Genomic DNA, 24,380 nt, shown 5'->3' with positions numbered 1-24,380 from the left:
AGAATGATCGGAGCGTTTCACTGCGCAGATTAGAAGCCACAAGTAAGTCGTCCATGTTTACGAATCTATATGGTATCGGTTATGTGAGAGAACGTTACCTATCTAGAATGATCGGAGCGTTTCACTGCGCAGATTGCACCATTTGGTTTGGATGCTGAGCGTGAACTGCGAATTCCCTTGTCAAGAATGCTTGGAATTCCTAATTGGCCCGTTGGTGTATACCTGGGTGTTGTACTCTAGCAGAGGTGGGATGTCCGGTAGTGTGACGTGTTCCACCTCGTGTTGGGTGATCTGTTTCTGGCTTGGTGAGCTGTGGGAAATCCTTGAGTCCTCCGAATCTAGAGTTTTGCTGAAAAACCGAAATCAATGCTAAGTTGGCCAGTATGATTCCCTTGACGTAAGATCCTGAAGCGTTAAAGACAAGACGACTGAGTGATTATATCTGCCCCAATAATAGGGCGTTCCATGTTCAACGGATTGAACTGTGACCTTGTCGGTGTTGGTACCATTTAGAAGTTTTGGGAGTTTGACAATGTGCTTCAGAGCCATGCGTTTGATTTATTTATCTGCATTAATTGTAGTGATGTCAATAACTCATGTCTGAAAAGCAATTGATTCTCAATCTGGTGGTCATATCCACAGAAGCTAGTTCGCCAATTGAAGTGGTCGGTGACCAGCAGAAGTGAAACACTTCTACTCACAAAACTTTATATTCAACCAGGATAATGTACGATAGGTTTGATGCCTCTTTATTTACTTTGATTAGGTAGGTGAAAACGGGAAAGCATGATTTTTATTGTTACAGATTTATTGTTTACTGAATTTATAATGGAAAGTGGAATTTATAGTGGAATGCCTTCGCGCATGCCACACACTCATGATTATGTTAGATCATTAACAAGATAATTATTACCAATAATTAATTTGTGAGGGTTGAATGTATATAACGGGATCGAGATTTTAAGTTTCATTTTCAGTTCTGTTTATTTTATCAAGACAAAATGTGCTGAGCATGAAGCGGCCGTATTTTTGAAAGAATTCAAAAAAATGTTTTGATCTGCAGCTATGCCGTGAGCAATTAGCCAGTTTTCGGATTAAATTTTATGTAAGCCTATAAAAACGGAATCTGTGGGCGTTAAATTAAGCGAGAGTGAATGTTCGGAAGCTTAGGGTGGCTTAGAATCTCCGGGGAACGGCCGCCGGGCAGGAATGCGCCAGATGTATATAAGGAAAGTGAAAACTTTCACTGATGTGATCGCTTGCACAACTCCCACCTCCATATCACATATAAAACGGCCTGTCGTCCTACCATTTCACTCTCGCTCTCTTCGGCGAATCGAGAAACCGGACAGGAAGTCAGCTAAAAGGGGATATTTTGGAGAAATAAGCTATAAACTTTGTTTGGGCTGGCTCCATCCAACCGCAGAATTGTTACTTCCTTGTCATGAATTCTGGCTCTTCGACCGTCCATGTAAACATGTTTTGTTACATTTCTGAGTATGTAGTTCGGTACTGTAAAGGAAACACCTCTTTACAATAATTATGAAGTAAAAGCGTGTTACCTCCAGAAAATAAATATACTGTTCATTGAACCTTCGAGCTTTGAATGCCTTATGCACTTTATATATGACTGATGCATGACCTGTTATTTGTTTATGCAATTTAAACTAAATAAAGACAATATCCGGCTTAATTAGTGAAGGCAGCTGGAATCATAAGCGCAATAACATAGGTCACTCGAAAATCCTACAACTACTGAGTAAGGTTAACGGCCAATTATTAAGCGTTAGCGATAAAAAGGTTAAAACCCCTTTGGGAAAAAAGTACTTTCAAGTCACTCCTTGTGAATATAATTATAGGGTGGATGATGACCATCGTAATATAGACTGCTATATAATTCACTTGTCAAAGGTAAAGGGAGTGGTGCTGGAATCTATCTACCTAAATTAAGTATTAGCATCTCCAACCCTCTTGGCAATAACACCACCGTTTTTCAGGCGGAAATCTGGGCCATTAATGTGTGTTGTAGAACACTTATGGAAAATAAAATCAAGATAAAGATATTAGAATTTTTTCTGACAGTCAGGCTAGTCTTAGGTCATTACAAAAAGATTTGTCAACATCTAGACTGGTGGAGGAAACTGTAGATCTTATCAATAGAATCTCTTCCAGGTTTGAGAACAAGGTAACCCTTATTTGGATACCAGCACATAAAGGACAGTATGGCAATGAAGAGGCGGATAGCCTGGCCAAAGAAGGCTCTACTACTGCGTCGGCCCACAACCGGTATTACCTTCCTCTATGAGCACAGCGAAAGAGAGTATTAAAAACTGGGGTATGAAACAATTCCTTAAGGAATTGATCTATTCCCCGGACTCAGGCAATCGAAAGAGTTTGTTAAAGAAATCAAACCAGCTGAATCGAAATGGCCATTCTCTAACTCAAGGAAGGAAATTAGGAGGCTGAAAGGTATACTGACGGGCCACTGACCACTGAGAAGTCACCTCTCCGTAATGGGTATTCTACCAGATCCCTTTTGCCGCTTCTGCGAAATAAAAGAAGAAACGGCAAGGCACTACCTCACAGTGTGATATGTATGCTAGGTCTAGATTTGAAACTTTTGAAGGAGAGGACATCACCAAATCAATCCCCGAGATTAAATGGTCCAAACTCTTGGGGTTTGTGAACAGGTCCAAGAGGTTTATGCAGGACACGTGAGCCGACCAAGTCCAGGACCTTTTAGGGATGGGGTACGAGTCTACCCAGGCATTTAACCCCTCGGATCTTGGTCGCCCACCCTGCATTACATATATATATAATGCAATTGTCCAAATCTCTCTCTCTCTCTCTCTCTCTCTCTCTCTCTCTCTCTCTCTCTCTCTCTCTCTATCTATCTATCTATCTATCTCTATCTATCTATTTATCTATCTATCTATTTCTGTCATTAGTTGTCAAGTAACTTAAATTTTTTATCAATAATTCTACATTGGAATGAACGCACTTTTATTACAAAATGTACTAAACCGTTCATTAAATGCCATTGGTTGTAGAGGTAACGGCAAAACGATTGTTGGAAGGAAAGAAATGCGTCCTCCTTGGATCGGATAGACCAGTGGTTCCCAAACTTTTTTAACCAAGGACCCGTTTTTAAAGTCAAAAATTGCCCACGGACCCCCAAGTGAAAAAGCCACATAAATGTATAGTATAAAAATTACAAATTAAAAAAAAAAATGTTTGTTGAAGAAGTATTTATTGAAATTATAAATATATATAACTTATACTATTAATTACTTTTGTTTAAAATAAAATATAAAAACGTAATGACTTGGGTGAAGATGAGATGTTATGAGTGTATACATGCTTATTATTAGAGTATATATGTACCGCAAATCCCCAGGAGCATTAATTTCTAGTCGGATTTTTTTGGATGAGGTTCACTGAATCCACGTTCTACCAAATAGGAAGACGGGAAAGCAGTCAACAACTTCCGTACCCATAATGCAGGATATAAGATTGAGATCTGTTTTTGTAACCAGAATTTGTCGTATCCTTGTTCTAACATTGGTTTAAATTCCTCATTTGTGGATATTTCAATAAACTGCTCCTGTATTAGTATGGATTCATCTTTGTTTGGGATCTGAGTTTGTCCACGCGCAAAAGGGTTCGGGAATATCCAAATGAAGAATGTCTTCAAATCTTTGGTTCAGGTAAGATTTGGTACTGTCAAATGTTGACAGTAAGCGAGCAAATCTTCATGTCTAATTTGCAATTTCGAAAGATTTGGAAACTGAGTACATTCTCCCTCTTCCCAAGTTTTGTTTGTACAGAAAAAGTTTTGCAACAAACGTAGATAGGTTTTAGTTTTGATTGAATTTAATTGGTTACCTTGTAGTTTCAAATTAGTTTCGTCAAATTTGGCAAATAAATCTGTCATATAGGCTATGTCATATTTTGAGTTAATTAAATTGTGTCGCAAATCATTGTCTGTGCCTTCCGGGAAATCCAACACTGAATCAAAGAGGGCATAAAATCGATTTAAACATGCACTTTTAGATAACCAACGTACTTCTATTTTATATTATATTATTTTATATTATTACCCGCGGACCCCCTGACGTTGTTCAGAGAACCCCAAATCAATTTTAATTTTCCACGGATCCCCTGAATGATACCGGGGCCCCCTGGGGTCCCTAGGGACACTTCGGGAACCACTGGGATAGACCACAAAATTACCTCTTGTCAATGTACAATCAATTTTGGACATCATAAACTGATCATCATATACACGCAATTACTCAGTTGCTTGTAAATTGTTTAGAAATTGTGAAAGGACACTGAGCTTACTTTCACGTATATTATATATTAAGCTAATCTTATGGTTTGTCATATTTGGGTCAAAAAGGTTTACGGTTAATTCAAAAGGTTCCCATTTGGTGAGTTTATTCGTATCCAATTAAAATTGTCAATAGGCACCCCAACGTATGAAAGTTCTAGTCTATTTTTGAGGTGGTTGAAGATGAATAAAGCTTGGTTTCTGGTATAATAGAGTAATTCATCATAGCCCGCATGTCAATATATTAGAAGTACTGATTTGGGGAAGGGAGCTCATAGTTCAACGACTTTAACCTGTTCCATTCGATGCTCTGACTTTTATTTGACAAGCTAAAACAGATGACATCAAAAAAACAAACATAATTTTTCTTGACATCATACACTTTCTCTATATATGTAGTTTATATATTGCTATACAGGGTACTCAGTTCGTTAAAAAAATTGTTCTTTGATATTACATCTAAAGTGGAGTAGAATGCCGTAAACCTCATTTTTTTAAATCTCAATCCGTTTAAAAGTTATGTTATCGGTGCTAAATTAAAGGTTCAAAAATTACGTTAGAAATGTGTGGTGTTTAGTGACCGTTAGTCAATGATTATTCGGAGATCGTAAGATGCGGTCTGGTGTGACGTAGGTTTTAGAAGAACATTTTCTTTACCGTGTCTACGTTTCGATCTTTATTGAGATCATCTTCAGGGCCTGGGATTTATAAACATTGTTTAAATTTTACAAATACATGTAGGATGTGAAAAATGCTACAAAATTTTATTTTAGGATTATATAAATTCATTTTATTTATATATTATTTTTTTTAATCTAAAATTTTTTAATTTTGTAAATTCATTTTTTTCACATCCTACATGTACTTGTAAAACGTGTTTTTCTTAAATAAACACTAAAAAATAGTAACTTTTGAACGGATTGAGATAAAACAATGAGGTTTACGGCATGCTACTCCACCTTAGGCGAACTGTCACTGAAAACTTTTTAAACACAAGCTGACCACCCTGTATAATATACATGTATATAACATCATATACCAAATATTTGTTGAACTAGTCCATAGGCAAACGGAGAGCACACCATGATGGCTATGTATAATGAATAAATATATTTTTTACAAATGCAGTTTTCTTTGAATTAAAAAGTTATCGGTAACTTTAAATTTTGTTCCAGTGCTGTTATATTTTTTATGCTTACCATGCACTTTTTAATGAAATAGATTATTTTATTATAATTAATAATCTTTATTGTTTATTTCAGGTAAGTCTGCCTGTTTGTCGTATCTCTCGTCGTCGGAGGACGAAGGCTCAACTGAGGAATATTTTTCAAAATGCTATCGAATAAAAATTCTATTGCTAAGGTGATAGGGAAAACCATAACAACACCAATACACAATCGTACACAAGTTCCACATTTAGAAAAGAAATAGAATAGAATAGAAAGTAGTTATATACAAAATACTCAGTCAAAATTAGAAAGCCGACTTTTCTCAAAACATGGAAACATACCCGAGCACTAGTAAAAATAGGTCTTCTTCTAGGTGAGTCACCGCATTTTCTCTATGATATAGTTGTTAAGAAACTTTTTCATATGATTTTAGATTTGTTTTGTTTTGGTTTTAACAGAAACAGCTGATTTGAAAAAAATGAGAATATCTTATTTTTAAGAATTAACATTCTATATTTGTTTTGAAATAAACTATGACCAAGATTGTCTGACATCAGTCTACAGATTTTTTAATTAGTGCAATAAACATAAATCCGAATGTTTCGTTTGTTTACACAAGAAGTGCGAGTATGTGAAATGTCTTTTTGAAATAAAAAAAGGTTTTTGCGTGAACTATCACTCTTTTGTGAATTTTTAATTAGCCTTTGCAACTTCATGTTAAGATCTCCATGGATTGTGTTTCAAACATACTGTGTCATTTATTAGGAATCGTTGAGAATGTGCACGCGATAAAGTAGAGTTTCTCGCAATGCCCATAAAAAAATGAAGCATTTCGTGTTAGTCAAATGAGAGAAATTTAATTTTAAGTCATTGTTAGTTAAATTGTACAGTAAATAAATATCCGCACTGCCGCTACAGCTTAAAAACTTGAAAATAGAACTCTTCGATTTTTTCCATAACGCTTTTGGAATTTGTTTTCATACGAAATCCGCGAATTTAAAAGAATTAAAGAGCATTGCATCCCACTATCCAGGGTAAGCCGATAGTTTCTTCAAATAAGAAACTATACTTTTTCTCGTGATCCAGTGACATTTACACTATACATTGGCATAATTTCGCATAAAAGAAGTGTTTATTATTACCAGGTACGGTCGTTTTATTTTAAACATTCACACAGATCCACCACAGAAGATGGCGAAATGCACGGAGACCAAACCAGCGAGGATAGGCGGTGCAAACTGATCGAAAACTACAGAAACATTCAAACCTAATAATATGTCCAAATAAATAATGCCCATTTTATTAGATGAAGGAAAAGAATTATCGCCACTAATTATATTAAAAAAGGTTTGATGATGCTCACGATTTTGAACAATTTTTAAATCATTTTATAATTTGTTCGATAATGTAATAGATTTTTGAGTTAGTCAGAAAGAAGAAATATTTCATGAAAAAATGTATAAACTGCCTCTGGCTTTCCCATTCAATAAAAGCATCGTTTACGACAAATTTTCGAATGTTTTTATTTTATTGTGTAACTATAACTTTATTTGACATTTTGCTTGGTTTGCTTAATAAATCTAATAAATAAGACTATATAGATAGTAAATAAGAAGCATTATATATCATGTTTTAACACAATGGCAGTCTCCAAAAATTTAAAATTAAATTATTTTACACATGAATTATATACAACCATGTACATATTATTTAGTGACCGGTTGTTCAATAATTTGTTGAAGTAGTGAGGAGCAGTGAGGAATGAAGTAATATAATTATAATTAATAATAATAAAATTATAATATATATTGTAATATAATTTTCACAATTCACGCGAAACAAAAATATCACCCCAAGAATAGCGCCTCACTTTATGTTCTGAAGATGACCCGAATATAGGTCGAAACATCGGCAAAAAATGAAAAATCTATTTTTCTAAAACACTTCATTCCTGACGCTCCTCACTACTTCAATAATTTATTTACATGGTATCAACATGGATTTAATCCATTAGATTTCTTGGTTCGACCGACCGAATAACTTTTTTCAATTAATTAATCTTTACCTAAGGCATTGGTTGAGATAAAAAAGTCAGTGTCACGAGCGGGAGTGGATCGAAGTCACGGTAGCTCAAGTGGTAGAGCAGCGGCGTATTTAGCAGAATATCGTGGGTTCGAATCCCGCTCGTGACACTCTCAACCAATGCCTTACGTAAATATTAATTAATTGAAAAAAGTTATTCGGTCGGTCGGACCACGAACCCTAAAGGTGGCTATTCACGATCACTCCAAATGGAACCGCGCCAAGCCGTACAGCTCCATTTGGAGTGCCTGAAATTTGAGGGGGCATTCACGACCGCTCCACAGCCAGTCGCTCCGAACGTCAACCAGTGAATTCAAAATGGATGACCATCACTTGTGCTACTCCTCTGTTTATTTACATATTAAAAGCAAAAAATCGAAGAGAAAATGGTGTAAGAAGTGGCTCCTGAACAGAAGCCGTAATACCCACATCAATTTGATGAAAGATCTTTCCCTTGAACCCGCTGATTGGAGGCACTATTTAAGGATGGATGAAACGTCTTATTTATTCATTATATTTAGTGTTCTATTGACCAAATTACTTATTTCAATTATTTGGAAAATGTCAAAAAGGAGGGAAAATTCGAAAGTTGGGGTTGGGATGGGAGGTTATTGTCCTAGTTGAACGAAGTCACGATAGCTCAAGTGATAGAGCAGCGACTTATTTAGCCGAAGGTGGGTTCGAATCCCGCACGTGACACTGCCTTTTTTTCTCAACCAACGCCTTACGTAAAGATGGATTTAATGGTCACTCAATGTTGCCCTTTTGAACCTATGGTCAAGAGATGGAGGTAGATTTGAGGGTGTCTGCGTCTCTTGCTGTAGAATGCATTTTTATGTAATTTGCCTGTAGCTGTTCATTCAAATGTTAGTCTAGTTGGTTATCTTTTTGTTAAGCGTGAAATTAACGGGCTTTCATTTCACAGCATTTTTACTCTCCATTCACTACATTCCATCTTTCCAGTTTGGTATCGTTAGCCGTCTTGTGACATGTACCTTTACTTATAATATTACAGCAAAGTGTATCTTGGATTGAAAAATCAGAAGAGTATACCAAATATAAGTAAGGCCTTATAAAGCTACCCTGAGGAACACCCGTTCAGCGAATGGAAGTATTAATTACCCTACTTTCCGATAAAAGTACGCTTTGCTATGTAGGACCCCACAAATGTATAGAACGCGTCAGAATGTGTCTACTAACAAACAAAAATAAAATGAGTAATGAGTAAAATTAGAAAACTTTTAATAAAGACAATTCTAATAGTTATAATTGCTCAGTTTTATTATTTATCGGTTTCGGCAATTATTGCAAGAGTTAACAGAAGGGTGTTTCTTAATATATATTCAATCACCCCAAGTTTAGTTCACTAAGGTAGTTTACTCATCAATATGCAGAAAGAATTTTGTGTTTTCTACTTTATGAAATATACATCCGTCGTATACAGATTGAAACGTTGTGTGACCAATCAAATGTTTTACTTATCGTGCAAATCTGACTGTTCTTTACAATATACAGCTCGTTATATTGTTTTTAAAAGAATACGTTTTTACGTAAGTAAATCGGCTTTGAGGGCGGGAGATATGTACCTCCTAGCATACAGAATCTTGTTTCTTCATATTTACTGATATCGGAAACGAAATACGCATACAAATTAAGAATATTAAAATTTAGTCTTGCAAATTTGTACGTTTGAGGACCGCGTGGCTGAGTGGTTAGTATGTCCGACTCGTGTTTTTCACGCTAGCGATTCTGAGTTCGAATTCCGGTATAGCTATGGAATTTTAATTGAGACTAATAATAATCCTTTATATTTAGTGGTCTGTTTGACCAAATTACTTCTTTCAATTAATTAATATTTTTATGTACGGCTTTGGTTGAAATGAAAAGCTGGTGTTAAGAGCGGAATTCGAACCAAAAGGTCGTGGGTTCGAATCCCGCTCGTGACATAATAATAATAATAATAATAAACGAACTGTTGTAAGTGATCTGACTTCTCGCAACGATATTCTTCCTGTTTGGGAGAATTTACTTACTCACACAATTAAAATTTAAAAATACCCTAGAAGAAAATGAATAAATAATTCTTGTTGTTTAATAATATTTTGACCAATTCAACAAATAGCAAACATTTCAAGGTTTATAAGTACTGCTGACGTTAAAAATAGTTAACGAAACTTTGATATTCTACACAATTGTTTTACTTAGTTTTTGGTAATTACTTAAATGTTTCTGAATAGAACTTATTTGAACATTCCTGCATGTATGGTTTTGGATTTTTTATCATTCGAGCAGTCATATTCTTGCAAGATTGCCATTTAATAATACGTAAATAATTGAAAGGAAATTAGAGACAGTTCTGTTTGTCAAAATCAAACAGTATGTTAATGAGAAAATCAGGAAGCGTTGAAAATAGATCACGTTGGGGGTTCATCACCCTTAAAAAATTCAGCAGAGGTAATAGGTGCTGACCCACGCAAGGAGTTGTTTAATGATCGTGTGCAACTGTCGCATGTCTCCTTACATATTTACAACAACCTTCACCCTTCACGAAAGGGTTAATTTAATAATGCAATGAAAAAATATCTGTTAGCCTTTCTGGGTGTAGCAGGAGGAAATGTTTTAACGACACGTCTGCTGTAATACAATATTGACCCTTGAGACTCCAAACCGATAAATTTACGTTTATGACAATGGTAGATAGCTTTTAAGTTAAAGGGTGTACAAGTTGTAAAGTTAAATTTAAAATAATGGTTCTAATGAAACAAAATCTGTTAGTAAGTCTATTCGCTATAATTCTTGAACATTTAGTTTCATCCACACCATAAAAAGATAGTCTCGGATAATGTAAAAGAAATAATTTCAACAAATTAATGTTGTGGTAGAACGAAGTTTTGCCTGAGAAAAATCTTTCACTAGTACGTGATAATATAAAATCCATGTAAAATTGAATTTTTATTAAATTCACTAGTTTTCGTCGTCCGCTTGACCAATTAATATCTTTCAATTAATTATGGTTTTTAGTTGAGATAAAAAAATTAATTTTAATTTTTGAAAAATGGCAAAAACGAGTGAAAATTCAAAAGGTGGGGTTGAGATGGCGTATCTAGCCGAAGATCGTAGGTTCGAATCCCGCTCTTGACACTGACTTTTTTATCTTCACTAAAAACCTTAATTAATTAAAATTTTATGTCAGATCACAAAATAATGAACGGGATGTTGAATAATGAGTAATTTATTACACTTTGAAGACCGAAGGGAATATTTAAATTAGGTAGCAACGTCAGTATTCAGGGTGTTTCCTGGCATAAGTTCTATTGAATATTCGAGAATTTATACGTACATATCAAGATTTCCTGATGTTATGACTATCTCGAAATATATGCAAAAGTTGAGTAGTTTTCGCGGGGAGGGAATTTTGTACAATTCGTTCAAACAGGTTTCACATAAGTCGGTTTGTTTAATAAAGAACTTTCCAATAAAGGTTATTAATGCTTTCTATGTTATTTTTTATGAGCCTATTTTCTACAGGTAATAGCTCTGTTTCAAAGAAATGTTTTTTGAATCTACATCAATTATCTTAGTTAAAGCGAAAGCATTTTAAAAATATTTCATTGCAGCGTCAGAAAAAACAGACCATATATATTATAACCGTGTAAACATATGCAAAATTATATTAAAGCAAAAGAAAATATGTGTGCCTTTTTCGTAAATTTCTCCTGTGCATTTCATACGGTCGATAAGCACGCCATAATTTATAAATTCACGTAGATTGCATTGTCAACGAAAATCTACAAAAAGGTCTACTTCAAAAAACTACAGATTATTTCAGTTATGTCTACTAAATTAATAATTTACAATAAAATATGATATTACACCATCAATGGAAAAGCTTTTCTCCATACAAACAGCTTCCCTAATTATTATAACAGTTCTATAGTTATTCTTTTCTATAATCGTTATTTCATCAATTGTAAATATTTACGAAAGGACTATAAGCTCAAAAAGATAATGAATACACGCACACGAAAAACCCACCCATTAATTGTTATCTTAAACAATCTTCTTATTGACCTACCTTGCCCATCGAGAATTTCTAATTGATGAAACTTTGGGTCTCTGTTATGATTATGCTTAATTATTCAACTAACAACTGGAATCTGTTTAAATATACCGCCAACATTGAACTAACTAGCACTTAACAGCGTCATACATATTTTACGCAAAAGGGCTGTGTGTTGAGCCCTTTACTGTTCTCCCAGTTTACAAACGACATTGAAGAGTATAAGTATGGCGGTGGGATACAAATAGGCAATAGAAGAGTAAAATACTAACATCTGCTGACGATCTGGTTCCATTAGCCTCATTAGAACCACCAACTTTGAAACGAATGATTTAAAGTTAATCTTCAAAAGTAAAAAAACTATATTTTGCAATCGGGGAAGGTGGTTAGAAAAAGAAAATCGTTTTATTACGAGGAAGCAATTGAAGTGTATAGTTAACTATTACAATTAATTAAGGTTTTTTGGTTGAGATAAAAAAGTCAATGGCACGAGCGGGATTCGAACCCACGATCTTCGGCTTGATACGCCGTTGCTCTACCACTTGAGCTATCGTGACCTCGATCCACTCGGACACTAACCTCCCATCACAACCCCACCTTTTGAATTTTCCCTCCTTTTTGCCATTTTTTTCAAATGTCGTGTAATCGGAATGGATTCTCGACGACAAATGAAATGGCCACGGAGAGCTTTAGTGAAGAATACTTAATTTTAAATCATTAAATACACTAATTTCGTGGTCCGCTTGACCAATTAATATATTAGATACAATTAATTAAGGTTTTTTGGTCGAGATAAAAAACCTTATTTAAGTGTAATATATTAATTGGTCAAGCGGACCACGAAATTAGTGAATTTAATGGTTAACTATTATAAAGATTTAAGTATTTCACTTACGCCGAGACCTTTGTTGAAAATCTTAAGGAAAAACATTTTTTGCTTTGCCGTCCAAGCCACAAGAGAAAACTTAAAAAAGCAAAATCTGCATTAAATCCATTATGGAATGAGCTAATTGAAAACAATTTGGTGTCATATGGGACAAAATTAAAAGTGTTTAATTATGCGAGCCGGTCGCTCTATACCGCGCAAATTTGGGGTGGCGAGTGGTACGAAGAAATTGAAAAATTATTTAAGTATTTTATTAAAAAAGTGGTTTCGATTAGACTCGCACTGCATTTATTCACGTCGAAAAAGGAATAGAGCCAGCATTACTATGCAGCATGACCCTGCGCTATAAATATATTCTTAAAGTGTTCAGCATGCCTAAATTTTAGATTGCCAAAATTACTTGCTATGGAGATGATGAAAAAATATCTTTTGGTTTCGGGAAATCACTAATTACACGAGCTTAATTTAGAAGCTGCCTTAAATATTGATAATGTACATTTATTGGATAAACAACTGGAAACGATTTCTTATTAGTGGTATGTGGATGAAGTCAGAAGTCCAGAGATGTACATGTTAGGAAGTGAATTAAATTATAACTTAGTCAATAATTATTTGTATAGCAATTTGCCACTTTGCAATCAAAGATTGTTATTTTAAATGAGCTGAGGCGCTGCAGTTGGGATATACACCGTTCGGTGAACCCAATGAATATTTTATTTGTCCAGTTTTTAACACAAGAAAGATGATCCGTATCATTTTCTCTTGGTTTGCCCTAAATGTAACGATATCCGGTTAAAAATGTTTAAAAAAGATAACATAGATAAATTTTATTATATGGTGAGTTTACTGAATAGAAAATATTGGGAGTTGCTAATTACCTGTTGTAAAATTATTGAAGCACTTAGCAACAAATTATCAAACGAGTAAACTATGTTTTGAAAAAGATTATTTATTATTTACTTATATCCTTTATATTTACTGTATCCTTGATTTAAATTTACAGTATTTTATATATTTATTTTTATTTAAGGTATTTTATTTTTGTTTCTCACTGTATTAAATCAAATGAAACTCCTCATACGGATTAGGCCATTGAAAGTAGTAAAGTACACATATAAAAATTATAAATGTAAATGTATATGTAAAATAATAAAGACTTATCTATTTACTTCAAAAATGATATGCTAATGTCTGATGACTAATATGTTAATGTTATTTATTGCTTTATACTTGAATATGTTGTTCTTTAATACTTTATACTTTTGGTTTGAATATTTGATTATATGCGTATAAAAAATTTAGTGCAATGAGTACATACATGTTAATCACTTTATGTAATCTATGAAATAAATTGGAAGCCAACTTTTATAGCAAGAATGTTTTATTATTATGTCGTTTATTGGTTTTAAAAACAAAACAGGTCAATTTTGACGTTACTATTTCATGATTATTTGGAGATCGTGAGATGCGGTCTGGTGTGACGTAGGTTTTAGAAAAACATTTTCTTTATCGTGTCAACGTTTCGATCATTATTGACATCATCTTAAGGACCTGGGATTTATAAACATTGTTTAAATTTTACAAATACATGTAGGAGGTGAGAAAAATGAATTTATAAAATGCTAGAAAATTTTAGAATAAAAAAAATTATGCAAAGCTAGAAAATTTTAGATTAAAAAAATGAATTTATACAATGCTAGAAAATTTAATTTAAAAAAATGAATTTATGCAATGCTAGAAAATTTGGATTAAAAAATGAATTTATACAACACTAGAAAATGTTAGATTAAAAAAAAATGTATACAATGCTAGAAAATTTTAGATTCAATCAAAGTATTTGAACTCACTGAAAGTGTTTAAGAGTGTTTCTAGCATTGTATAAATTCCTTTTTTTAAACTAATTTTTTTAGCATTGTATAAATTGATTTTTTTAATCTAAAAGTTTCTAGCATTGCATAATTTTTTTTAAACTACAATTTTTTAGCGTTGTATAAATTCATTTTTTTTAATCTAAAATTTTCTAGCATTGTATAAATTGATTTTTTTAATCTAAAATTTTCTAGCATTGCATAATTTTTTTAATCTAAAATTTTCTACCATTGTATAAATTAATTTTTTTAATCTAAATTTTCCAGCATTGTATAAATTCATTTTTTAAATCTAACTTTTCTTGCATTGTAAAAATTCATTTTTTTAATTTAAATTTTCCAGCATTGTATAAATTCATTTTTTTAGACTAAATTTTCTAGCATCGTATAAATTCATTTTTTTTCTCACCTCCTACATGTATTTGCAAAATTTAACCAATGTTTATAAATCCCAGGCCCTGATGATGATCTCAATAAAGATCGAAACGTTGGCACGATAAAGAAAATGATTTTTCTAAAACCTACGTCACACCAGATCGCATCTCACGATTTCCGAATAATCATTGGCTAACGGTCACTAAACACCACACGTTACTATTTCACCAAATTCATTCATCCCATGGTACATACTTTATTTCATTCTCGAGCTTGCAAGTGTGCAACGAAGGACGTTAAAATACGCTGAAGTTAAAGTTCTGTTTAAGTGTCGAATGCTTCTTTTAAGTTAGTAACTTGCGTAGTTGTCAGTATAAAAAAAACATAAACCAAAAAATGATGAATGAACCGAAGAGCAACCTGTTTACGTACTCACAAAAATGTATTTCTGTCCATAAATAAAAATCAACAAACAAATAGAAACACTCTGAATCAAGGTGTATGGTCTTGAAGAAAAATGTAAATTCATTTGTTACTGCCAATTTCCTCGAAAACCGACTCAGTTCTACCATTACCAAGGACTGTAACAAAATACATCGAAGTAACAATCCAGTTACAGTGCTTGGCAATTATAGGACTGATTCGGTCTTCAAGGAAATTTGACATCGCCTGTAGAAAACTAAAATATGTCAATCTGTAGACATATTTAAGTTGGTTTTGCCCTGCTGAAGGCCTTAAAATAGGTCGAAATCTTTGCAGTAGCAAATGAATTTGGTTTTGGTTCAAGACCATATCTTGATCCAGATTCGTGAGTTAAAAAGTGGTCGATACTTCTAACATTGAAAACTAAAACTTCATAAATATAAATTTAAAAGTATACTGCATAAAACACAATCGGAATTTAAATTTCGGATCATGACGGTTTTGAACACTTCTTCTTGGTGGGATTAAGAGAGGTATCGATAGCAGAGTCTATCGATCGGGGTGAGTTGGGGGGTGGTTTTGAAGCAGTGAGCCTAGCGACATGGCCGAGTCCGCATCGGAAGAGCGTCCGAGGAGCGCCTGGGACGACGAGGGTGCCCCGGGGGTAGAACCGTCGACGCCCACGGACAGCAATACAGGGCACGACGAACCCCAGTCTCTGAGGTAAACACGGTTTGTATACACGGACAATTTTGTCCGGCAAAAATAGATGTTGGTTTGGACCGATTCCCAACGTGGATAATTTATTTTTGCACGTGATTCTTCACACGCTTGTTATTAACCTCAACACGTGTATTTGTCTGACTCCTACAATGTTTTGGGAAATATCATTTTCAATTAAAGAACTTTTATACTTATATCTTCACCACATTTGTTTTCCACTCTGAAAAATATCGACATGTTGATGATACATCACGAAGAGGAGTTGTTATTAGAAAACTACGTGGCCATCGAATTCAGACTTTTCCGTTGGCAGATATAAGTTCTGTTTTTAAATTCAAATTCTACGCAATTCCTCAATTCTATACCTATTCAAATTGTCTTCCATCTTAGTGTTGTATACCAGAAGTTTAAAAACTAACCCTTACTGCTATAGAACTACTGCCAACTATGCCAAATAACAAAGGTGATGTACCTATTTATAATAGTCTATTTAGACTTTTTCAATTTAGACACCCTTTGAAAAATGACGTTTTGTGTTGAAAATATTACAAAACGGAAATGTACTTCACGAATTATCAATTTTTTCAATTGATCCCCTACCCATCAATAAAGCATCAACAAAGCGTCAGTCACATAAAACCTATCAGGAATAACAAACGTCCTATACTAGAATACTACCCCATTCTTATGCAATTCACGGAAATGGAATAGCGACAAGTCGTTTTCCGTTTCAGACTTTTCACCCTGTTCAGTTTTCTTTTAAATAAATCGACTGCTTTCATTTATATTACGAAAAGAAAATCACCTTGTTGATATCTTCAGATGCACTGTCTTGGAACGCGTTTAATTGTTGCGAAGTGGCATTTTATAATTGTTCCTAATAAAAATTTGAAGTATATAACAAAAATAAATAAATAAATAAAAAACTTCTCAATGGTTTGTGCCTCCTTTATTAATTTTTCTGGTATAGCTTGCCCAGCTGTATCACAATACTGTATCCCTGTCACCAGTAAATTGTAATAGAATATAATAAAAATCATCAAAACATTTACAACAGTTTATTCATATGTACATAGTAGTGCCAGTTTATACTATAACCTCCTGCTTCAGAATTAAAAAATAAGAGTGTATCAACAAATCAAAAGTTAGTTTATGGGATAAAACGTAAGAGAACCCTAAGCCACAGGCGAGATTTAAATTAAAGAGATCTTCACTCTCCCTCCTATGCTTGTACACTAAGTCCAAGTCCCAAGTTGTCGAACTAACTCATTACTGCTTAGCTCAAACCGTTCCAAGAAATTCTTTGTGAGGCGTTTTATGCGGTGTACAATGTAATCCGTGTCTATGCTAATGTGCAGGACTAGAATGCGAGTAATTTGTAGCGATGTTCGACCGTGATGTCAAATCCCATGAGGTACAAGCATATGAGAGCATCGGTCTGACATCTGCTGTGCAGAGAAGTTTGTTTACTGGGGACAGTTTAGAGTCTCCGCACAGTAAGGGAAACGAGACATGAATTGCAGTTTTGCTTTTATTCACTCTATCCCTTACATGGGTAGCGAAAGTTAGCTTACTGTCAAATATTCCACCAAAGTACTTAACAGCAGACCAAGGTATTATGTGGTCCCCGAAGTCCACATGCCGAATCAACACGCCTGCGCGTTGTAAAAGGATAGCCTCCGTTTTTATGGGATTTATTTTAATCCTCCATTTCTTACAGAACCTGCTAATAATGACATGGCTTTTGTAAGTATGCTGGCTATGGTATCCACTCTCCAGGACGAAGTGGCAAAGTCATCAACGTAGAAGGCAGCAATCATTAGGTCTTCTCCAGTAAAAAATGTTGCGCTGCCTTGTCTTCCCAAGAATGTATCTATGAAGTTTACTTATGCGTAATACATGCTTTCATGCAGTCGAGCTGTTATAATATTTGTTTAAATTAGTATCGTGGAAAAATGCAGTAAATATTATCATACCCTCCGATCCCACCGTATCCGTCTTTTATTTTTTTTTTAATTTTAATTTTACGAGGGTTCGCAACAGCAGAGGTTATATGAACCCTCGGGGTGCCGGTGTTTTTGAAAAAAAGCCCATTTGTATGTATGTCGGGTTCGAATGCAGGGCCGCTGGATTCGAACCCGGGACCTTTAGCGTACAGTGATGAGTGCTGTCAACGCCTAAACCGTTGCGGCCACCGACGCCCCATATCCGTCCTTGGAAATGAGTTGATGGGTTCTTTCGGCTGCCTCCTGATCATATTCAAGATATATGGTTTAGCCCCTGACAAGAATTTTCCTTTTGAGAAAGTAAAAAGCATTGGATTACAAAATATAAATAGTTACGTCTAATCAACGTTAAGATTGTTTTGAAACTGAATATAATAACACAACGTATGTGCTTAGAGATAAACATCAACACGAAAAAGATTATTAATAAACAAGTAGAACCTTGAATTTTATTGATCCTTAAAATTAAAAATATTCATGTTTAGAAGAACGTGATGAAAGAAGATTCTGTTAATTTATCTGTTAAAATTCTACACTATTTCTTTATAATTGCAATTGGAAATCAGTTGCTAATGGATTATAATATAAACCTAATAAATTATTTTAATTTTAGTTGCCATACACACATAAAAGTTTCTTGTGTAAAATAAACGGTTATATAGAATGGTTATTTTTAGAAAGATTTATTTATAATGACGGCTCAAAAATTCTACCGAGTGCATAAATTATGCATTGATTTATGCATGACGCAACATTTCATCCACAGCTCAGCCCCTATTGAATAAATCGCTCCTGTTTAAATTTAATGATGTCTCACCCCAGATTTGCAAAGGTCGACAAATCGTATAGTGGCTCAGTCGATTCTTGCTAGTTTTAACTATTCAACCGATATATCGAGAATACATTAATAAAAGCGTCATGGCCTCTTTTTCACGCAAAAAAGCCCAATGGTTTTAAATGTACTTATTTACGCTCGTGAAAAGGCAAATTATAATTTTTGGGCGGAGGCAAGCGCGCAATTTTTCATGCTAATTAATTAAATATTTACAGGGATAATTTTTAATTTTAAAACAATGAATTAATGTGAAATTTATTACAAATTGAGTTGGAATTTTATTTGGACCGTTTGCGAGTGGATGTTGGGTGAGTTAAACGTTTCTGCTCTGTGCCATCTTAATGAGTGAGAATAAAAATTAACAAAAAAGTGGAATGTGTCGATAATTCGTTTTTGTTTGTATGGTATGGTAAAAAGGATACTGGGAAGAGGAGTTTGTGATCCCAGGCACTGCAGCCTTCTCACTTATTGTACCTTCCTAGTTCCTTAGTTCAGTGCAACAGACTCAATCCTTCTCCTTAGAAGTATCAGGTCATTGACTGTCGCTGCTGAAATTTGATTTACTAAGTTTTTTCCGTACATTTGGTTAAATCTCCATTGAGCTGTTGCTTCGCATTCGAAGATGATATGGGTAGCTGTTTCCTCCTCATCATTACATAATCTGCAAATGGGATCATCGTTGTATATGCCCTTGTTGTGTAGATGTTTTCTCAGATGCCAGTGGCCGGTTAGTAGTCCTTCTACTTTTCTGAGTTTAGCCCTGTCGCAGCAGTGATTTTGCCAGACTTGGTGAGGGGTTTTTCATTCTAAGTTTACTATGTGTAGCTAGAGTTTATCCACTCCTCCTTTTGTTTTGTTTGGATCCATTCTGCTATGGAGGATTTTATATTTGTTTTTGTTATCCCAAGTGTAGGTTCGGGGCCTATATATGGTCTTGCAGTTCCAGCTCTGGCAAGTCTGTCTGCTTTCTCGTTACACAAAATTCCCCTGTGCCCTGGCACTCAAGTTATCATCAGGTTGTTGTGTTTCCCCAGGTTTTGGAGATTTTGGATACATTCACTGACTAATTTTGATGTGATTCTTTTACATGCTAATACTTTAATGGCTGCTTGGTTATCAGATCTTATGAGGATTTTTTTTGCCAGTGTAACATCTTTTAAGATTTTCCAGGGCACAAGCTTTGATGGCATGTATTTCTGCTTGAAAGACCGAAGTGTACTTCCCTAATGAGTTTGATTGCTCATATATTGGGCTTGTACAGAAAACGCCCGATCCGGTTCCTTCGTTTGATTTGGAGCCATCTGTATACCATATCATTGTAACTGATGCTCTCCTGCGTTCTTCCTCTCCTTTATAGTCCGTTGAGAATTTATAGGATGTTGTAAAGTATGTTTTCGGGATGTTTACTTATAAGAAGAACATCAGGTCTGGAGAGGGCGTAGCAAGAACTTAGGTCAATGAAAACTTCTAAACTATTTATTTGGGCCCTAGGAATTCGTTGGTACACCAAATCTCATAGATATTGTGTATTCCATGTTTAATTACAAATTGAGATATACAATGAAAGAGGAGTAGTGAAAACACCACTTGCTACTTTGCGATAATGGAATAGCATGTAGACATCAATGGTCTGCAGCTTTTTAAAAGACAGTGCGATGTCAATCCTTGCATAAATTTTCCAGATCGTCTGAGTAGATAATTAATCGTACTTCGAGGACGATATTTCCTTCAAATCTAGCGCAGATACTATTTTAAAATACATTAAAAAAAAGACACTCATATTTTGTTGTTTATTTCGTATTTTGATGGATATTTTAATTACAACATACTTATTTTAATATAAACCAAAAATTAAAAGAGATCAGAAATCCATTAGTTTTAATAAAATAAATTTAATTATGATGGTTTGGAAGAAAATTCACTAAAACACCTGAAAATAATTTAGGTGATATATTACAATTTAATTATCAATTTGTTATCTGGTTTTGCTCTTAATAACGCGTAATATTCTCTGGCCTCGGGGAAGACCTTTTAAGCCTTCTAGGCATTGAGTAAGCGATCGGATTTCGTCTTGTGAACCTGAATCCCATTCTTCGACAAAAACAGTTTGAAGCTGTTCACAGCTTGTTGGAGGCGGCGATCGATGTCTAACCCGCCTCTTTATCATGTTCCTTAAGTGTTCTATGGGATTCATGTGAAGAGAACGTGCTTGCCAATTCATTGTAGTAATCCCTACATCCTCCGAGTGATGAGTGACAACTCGTCAAGCAGTCGAGCATCATCATGCACACGAAGTTTTCTCCAATAAATAGACTAAATGGGTCCACATGTTCCAGAAGAACTTTCAATGTTCCTTATTTTTTATTATTTTATTTTTAAAGAGGATTTGCAACCGCATTGGTGATGTCGACTCTCGGGGTGTCAGTCTTTTTGAAAAAGCCCATTTCTAAGGATGTCGGGTTCGAATGCAGGGCTGCTGGATTCGAACCCGGGACCTTACAGTGATAAGCACCGTATCAACGCCTAAACCATGGCGGCCACCAACGCCCAGACTCCATGTTTCTTCGTGCAGTCAAAGATCCATTTTCTATGATAATCAGTTCGGTACGGTCATGGAAGTTGATTCCAACCCGTATCATAACTGACTGCCTTTGTAAAGGTTGTAACTGACACACATGAAGCAAAGCGTTTGCCCGGTCATCTGTTTCCTACAAATCAAACCGGCACTTCATCTGTAAAGAGAAAAGCCGCCTTTGTTGAAGTGTCAAAGTGAGATGCTGATTTCGAAATCGCCTTTCTACCAGATGCCTCTTCAGCAGGAGAGGAGTCAAGCGGGATGATCTAGAGACTAGACTCATGGTTCACTTCTGATGGTTGCTTTAGAGTTCAGCCTTACATTACAGACCGTTTAGAGTTGACTACTGATGAAGGAAGCAGCTAAATGACGTTACCTAGTAAGGCAAGAGCAACAAAATCGTCGTACATCGCGGCCGACCACTACCTTCTCTTAAACTGCTGAAAGATGGCAAGGTAATCGTAGATGGTAGAGCGCGGTACACACAGGACTTGGGCTATGTAATGAACGCTACGTCCGTGTTTGACCAAACCAACCTCCGACATTTACTTGATGTAAAGCTATAATTTAAAAAAATCCAAAGAAAACATTTTAAATCAACCAATTAACTCATTCGACAAGTTAGCTCTGGATAAAATTGAACTGTTTTTTTTTTTAATTTTTTTATTAATCTAATGGATCAGTCACACTCTATAAAGGTAACTAACTAATTATTTATGTTGGTGCGTTGTAAGTCAACTATTAATCTTTACACAAAGTTATTTGGGAAAATGAACAAAAAATACCACATTAAGTAATCAATATTATTACTTAAAACTTTTAGTAGTAATTATCCATCTACTTGCTACCGTAGAATTTTTTTTCTAACTCTCCTTTTCTATCTAGTATTAACGTTTTTCTTTGTACTGTGTTTATTGTTGTAGTTTGCCTAATGTCCGTCTAACATCGCCAAATTCAGTTTGCATTGAGATTTTATATAAATGTCTTATTGTTATAGACTTTCAATTGCATAAAAAACTAATATGCATCGAAAAGAGTCTTTAGTAATTAGATATATCAATTATGAAGGGTTGATATTAGCTTCCAATCGGCTGCAAAATAATTTACTGATCATCGTTGTCACGGGGCAGATGTTCTAGCTGACACGCAAAATTGTCACATTGACAACGACCGATCAATATGATTCAAGGCTATTCGTGAGTTTTGGAGGGCAAGTTCATTTGTAGATCACATCACCTCGATATCTAGTGGTGCTTTTTTTCATACGCGACGTACGCTTCAGTCGGCATTAAAACTTTTATTTGCGGTACGTGCGATACGTAAGTTGCGATACGATGTGAAAAGATAGAAAATTGCATTAGAACATGTTCAAAAGATTATTTAATATAGTATAATAATATACATAATTAAAATACGATAATACACTATGCATACATTTATCTGTAAGATCATCTCAAAGATTAAATACAGGCCCATACCACTACTATCAATATTTTTTAAAAATTTTTAAAAACTAATAAAAAACTTTAGTGCGATTTTCTTAGAATATAATATTTTAAAGATAAGGCAATTAAGCTTTCAAAAATCAAACCGCACAGGAAATACGCTAGTCAATTTTTTGACCATGGTCTATAATGTTTTGAACTATTGCACGAAGCCAGTGTTTAGTGGTCTGATTAACCAAATTACTTCTTTCAAATAATTATTCTTTTGATGACCTTGGTTAAAATGAAAAAAGTGTCACGAGCGAGATTCGAACCCACAGCCGAAGGTCGGAGAACATACTTACCCGATGCAATGCTGTGCGACGCTACCCGACGCAAATCCAAAGTCCAATTTTCCATGTCAGATTTTTGTCGAGTAGGGTCGAGTACAGTCGAAGACAAATGAACCGGACACTCATACTTTTATTTCAAACTATATGCATTATCGTCGTTATATTAATTATAGCATACTTATTTTATTATAAACCAAATCATTAGTTTTTATTTAAAAAAATTAATTTTAATGATTTAGCAGATAATTGATCAACACCGGAATACCATTTACTGATAGAATGAATTTAAGTAACAATTTATTACATGGATTTGCTCTTAAAATTTAACTAAAATTTATTACAAGGATTTGCTTATAAAATTTAACTAAAATTTATTACACGATTTTGCTCATAAAATTTAACTAATATTTATTTCATGGATTTGCTCATAAAATTTAACTAACACTTCATTACATGGTTTTGCTCATAAAATTACACCATTTTCGTCGAGTAGCATCAGAACCGGACACTCATATTTTTTTGAGGTTTATTTCGAACTATGTACATGTAATTTTGTCGTTATATTAATTACAACATGCTTATTTTCATGTAAGCCAAATTAAACGAGATCAAAAATTCATGAGTTTTTAGAAGAATTATTTAATTATGATGGTTAGGCAGAAAATTTATCGAAACACAGGAATCATTTTATTTAAAACAATTAACATTAACTAACAATGTATTACGTGGTTGTGCTCATAAAATTTAACTAACAATTTATTACAAGGTTTTGCTCAAAATAGTGCGTTAAGAATAAAAGAGGCGTTGCGATTGTGATACTGATTATTGTGATACACTCTGTGTGAATGTACGTGCGTGCACTTGACGTCGCATAGATGTGCACACCCTACCAAAACGTGACAAGGCGTCGGGTACCGTCGCATAGCGTTGCATCGGGTGTGTTCCCTGTTTAACTCTTTCATTTCAACCAAGACTTTACATAAAAAGAATAATTAATTGAAAGAAGTAATAAGTACGCAGGTTGCAGGGTTGTTCCTAGAATTACAAAGGCGTTTAATATCTAGATACCCTAGATCATGAAATTTTAATTCAAAAGTTATATGATATATGTATAAGAGGTGTTGAAATGGTTCCAGTTGTACCTTTCTGAACACAATCAATTTGTACGTATTGGAAGTAGCCTGAGCATGATAGACTAAAGTAGCCTAAATATAGATGGGGTTCCACAAGGCTCCGTGTTAGATCCCCTTTTCTTTTAGTCTATGTCG

The 24,380-nt window shown here is 34.5% G+C and overlaps 1 protein-coding gene across 3 annotated transcripts in view; it reads left to right on the top strand.

Moving 5' to 3' along the window:
• LOC106668230 (ABC transporter G family member 20) overlaps nucleotides 1–24,380 on the top strand; it is a 151,896-nt gene that overhangs the window by 12,521 nt on the left and 114,995 nt on the right. The window contains exon 2 of one of the 3 annotated variants that reach the window (XM_014396780.2): nucleotides 5,596–5,875. The exons of 1 other annotated variant lie outside the window; for it this stretch is intronic. In XM_014396780.2, coding sequence (XP_014252266.1) covers nucleotides 5,832–5,875 — 44 coding nt within the window. In that variant the 5' untranslated portion in view covers nucleotides 5,596–5,831. Of the gene's footprint in view, nucleotides 1–5,595; nucleotides 5,876–15,782; nucleotides 15,920–24,380 lie in introns of those variants that run through there. One more of the 3 variants, XM_024230275.1, reaches the window with a different exon arrangement.

This window comes from Cimex lectularius, unplaced genomic scaffold (assembly GCF_000648675.2).
Source record: "Cimex lectularius strain Harlan isolate CLEC.00 unplaced genomic scaffold, Clec_2.1 scaffold2, whole genome shotgun sequence".
NCBI classification, from domain to species: domain Eukaryota; kingdom Metazoa; phylum Arthropoda; class Insecta; order Hemiptera; family Cimicidae; genus Cimex; species Cimex lectularius.
This window is presented reverse-complemented; position numbering and strand designations above follow the sequence as displayed.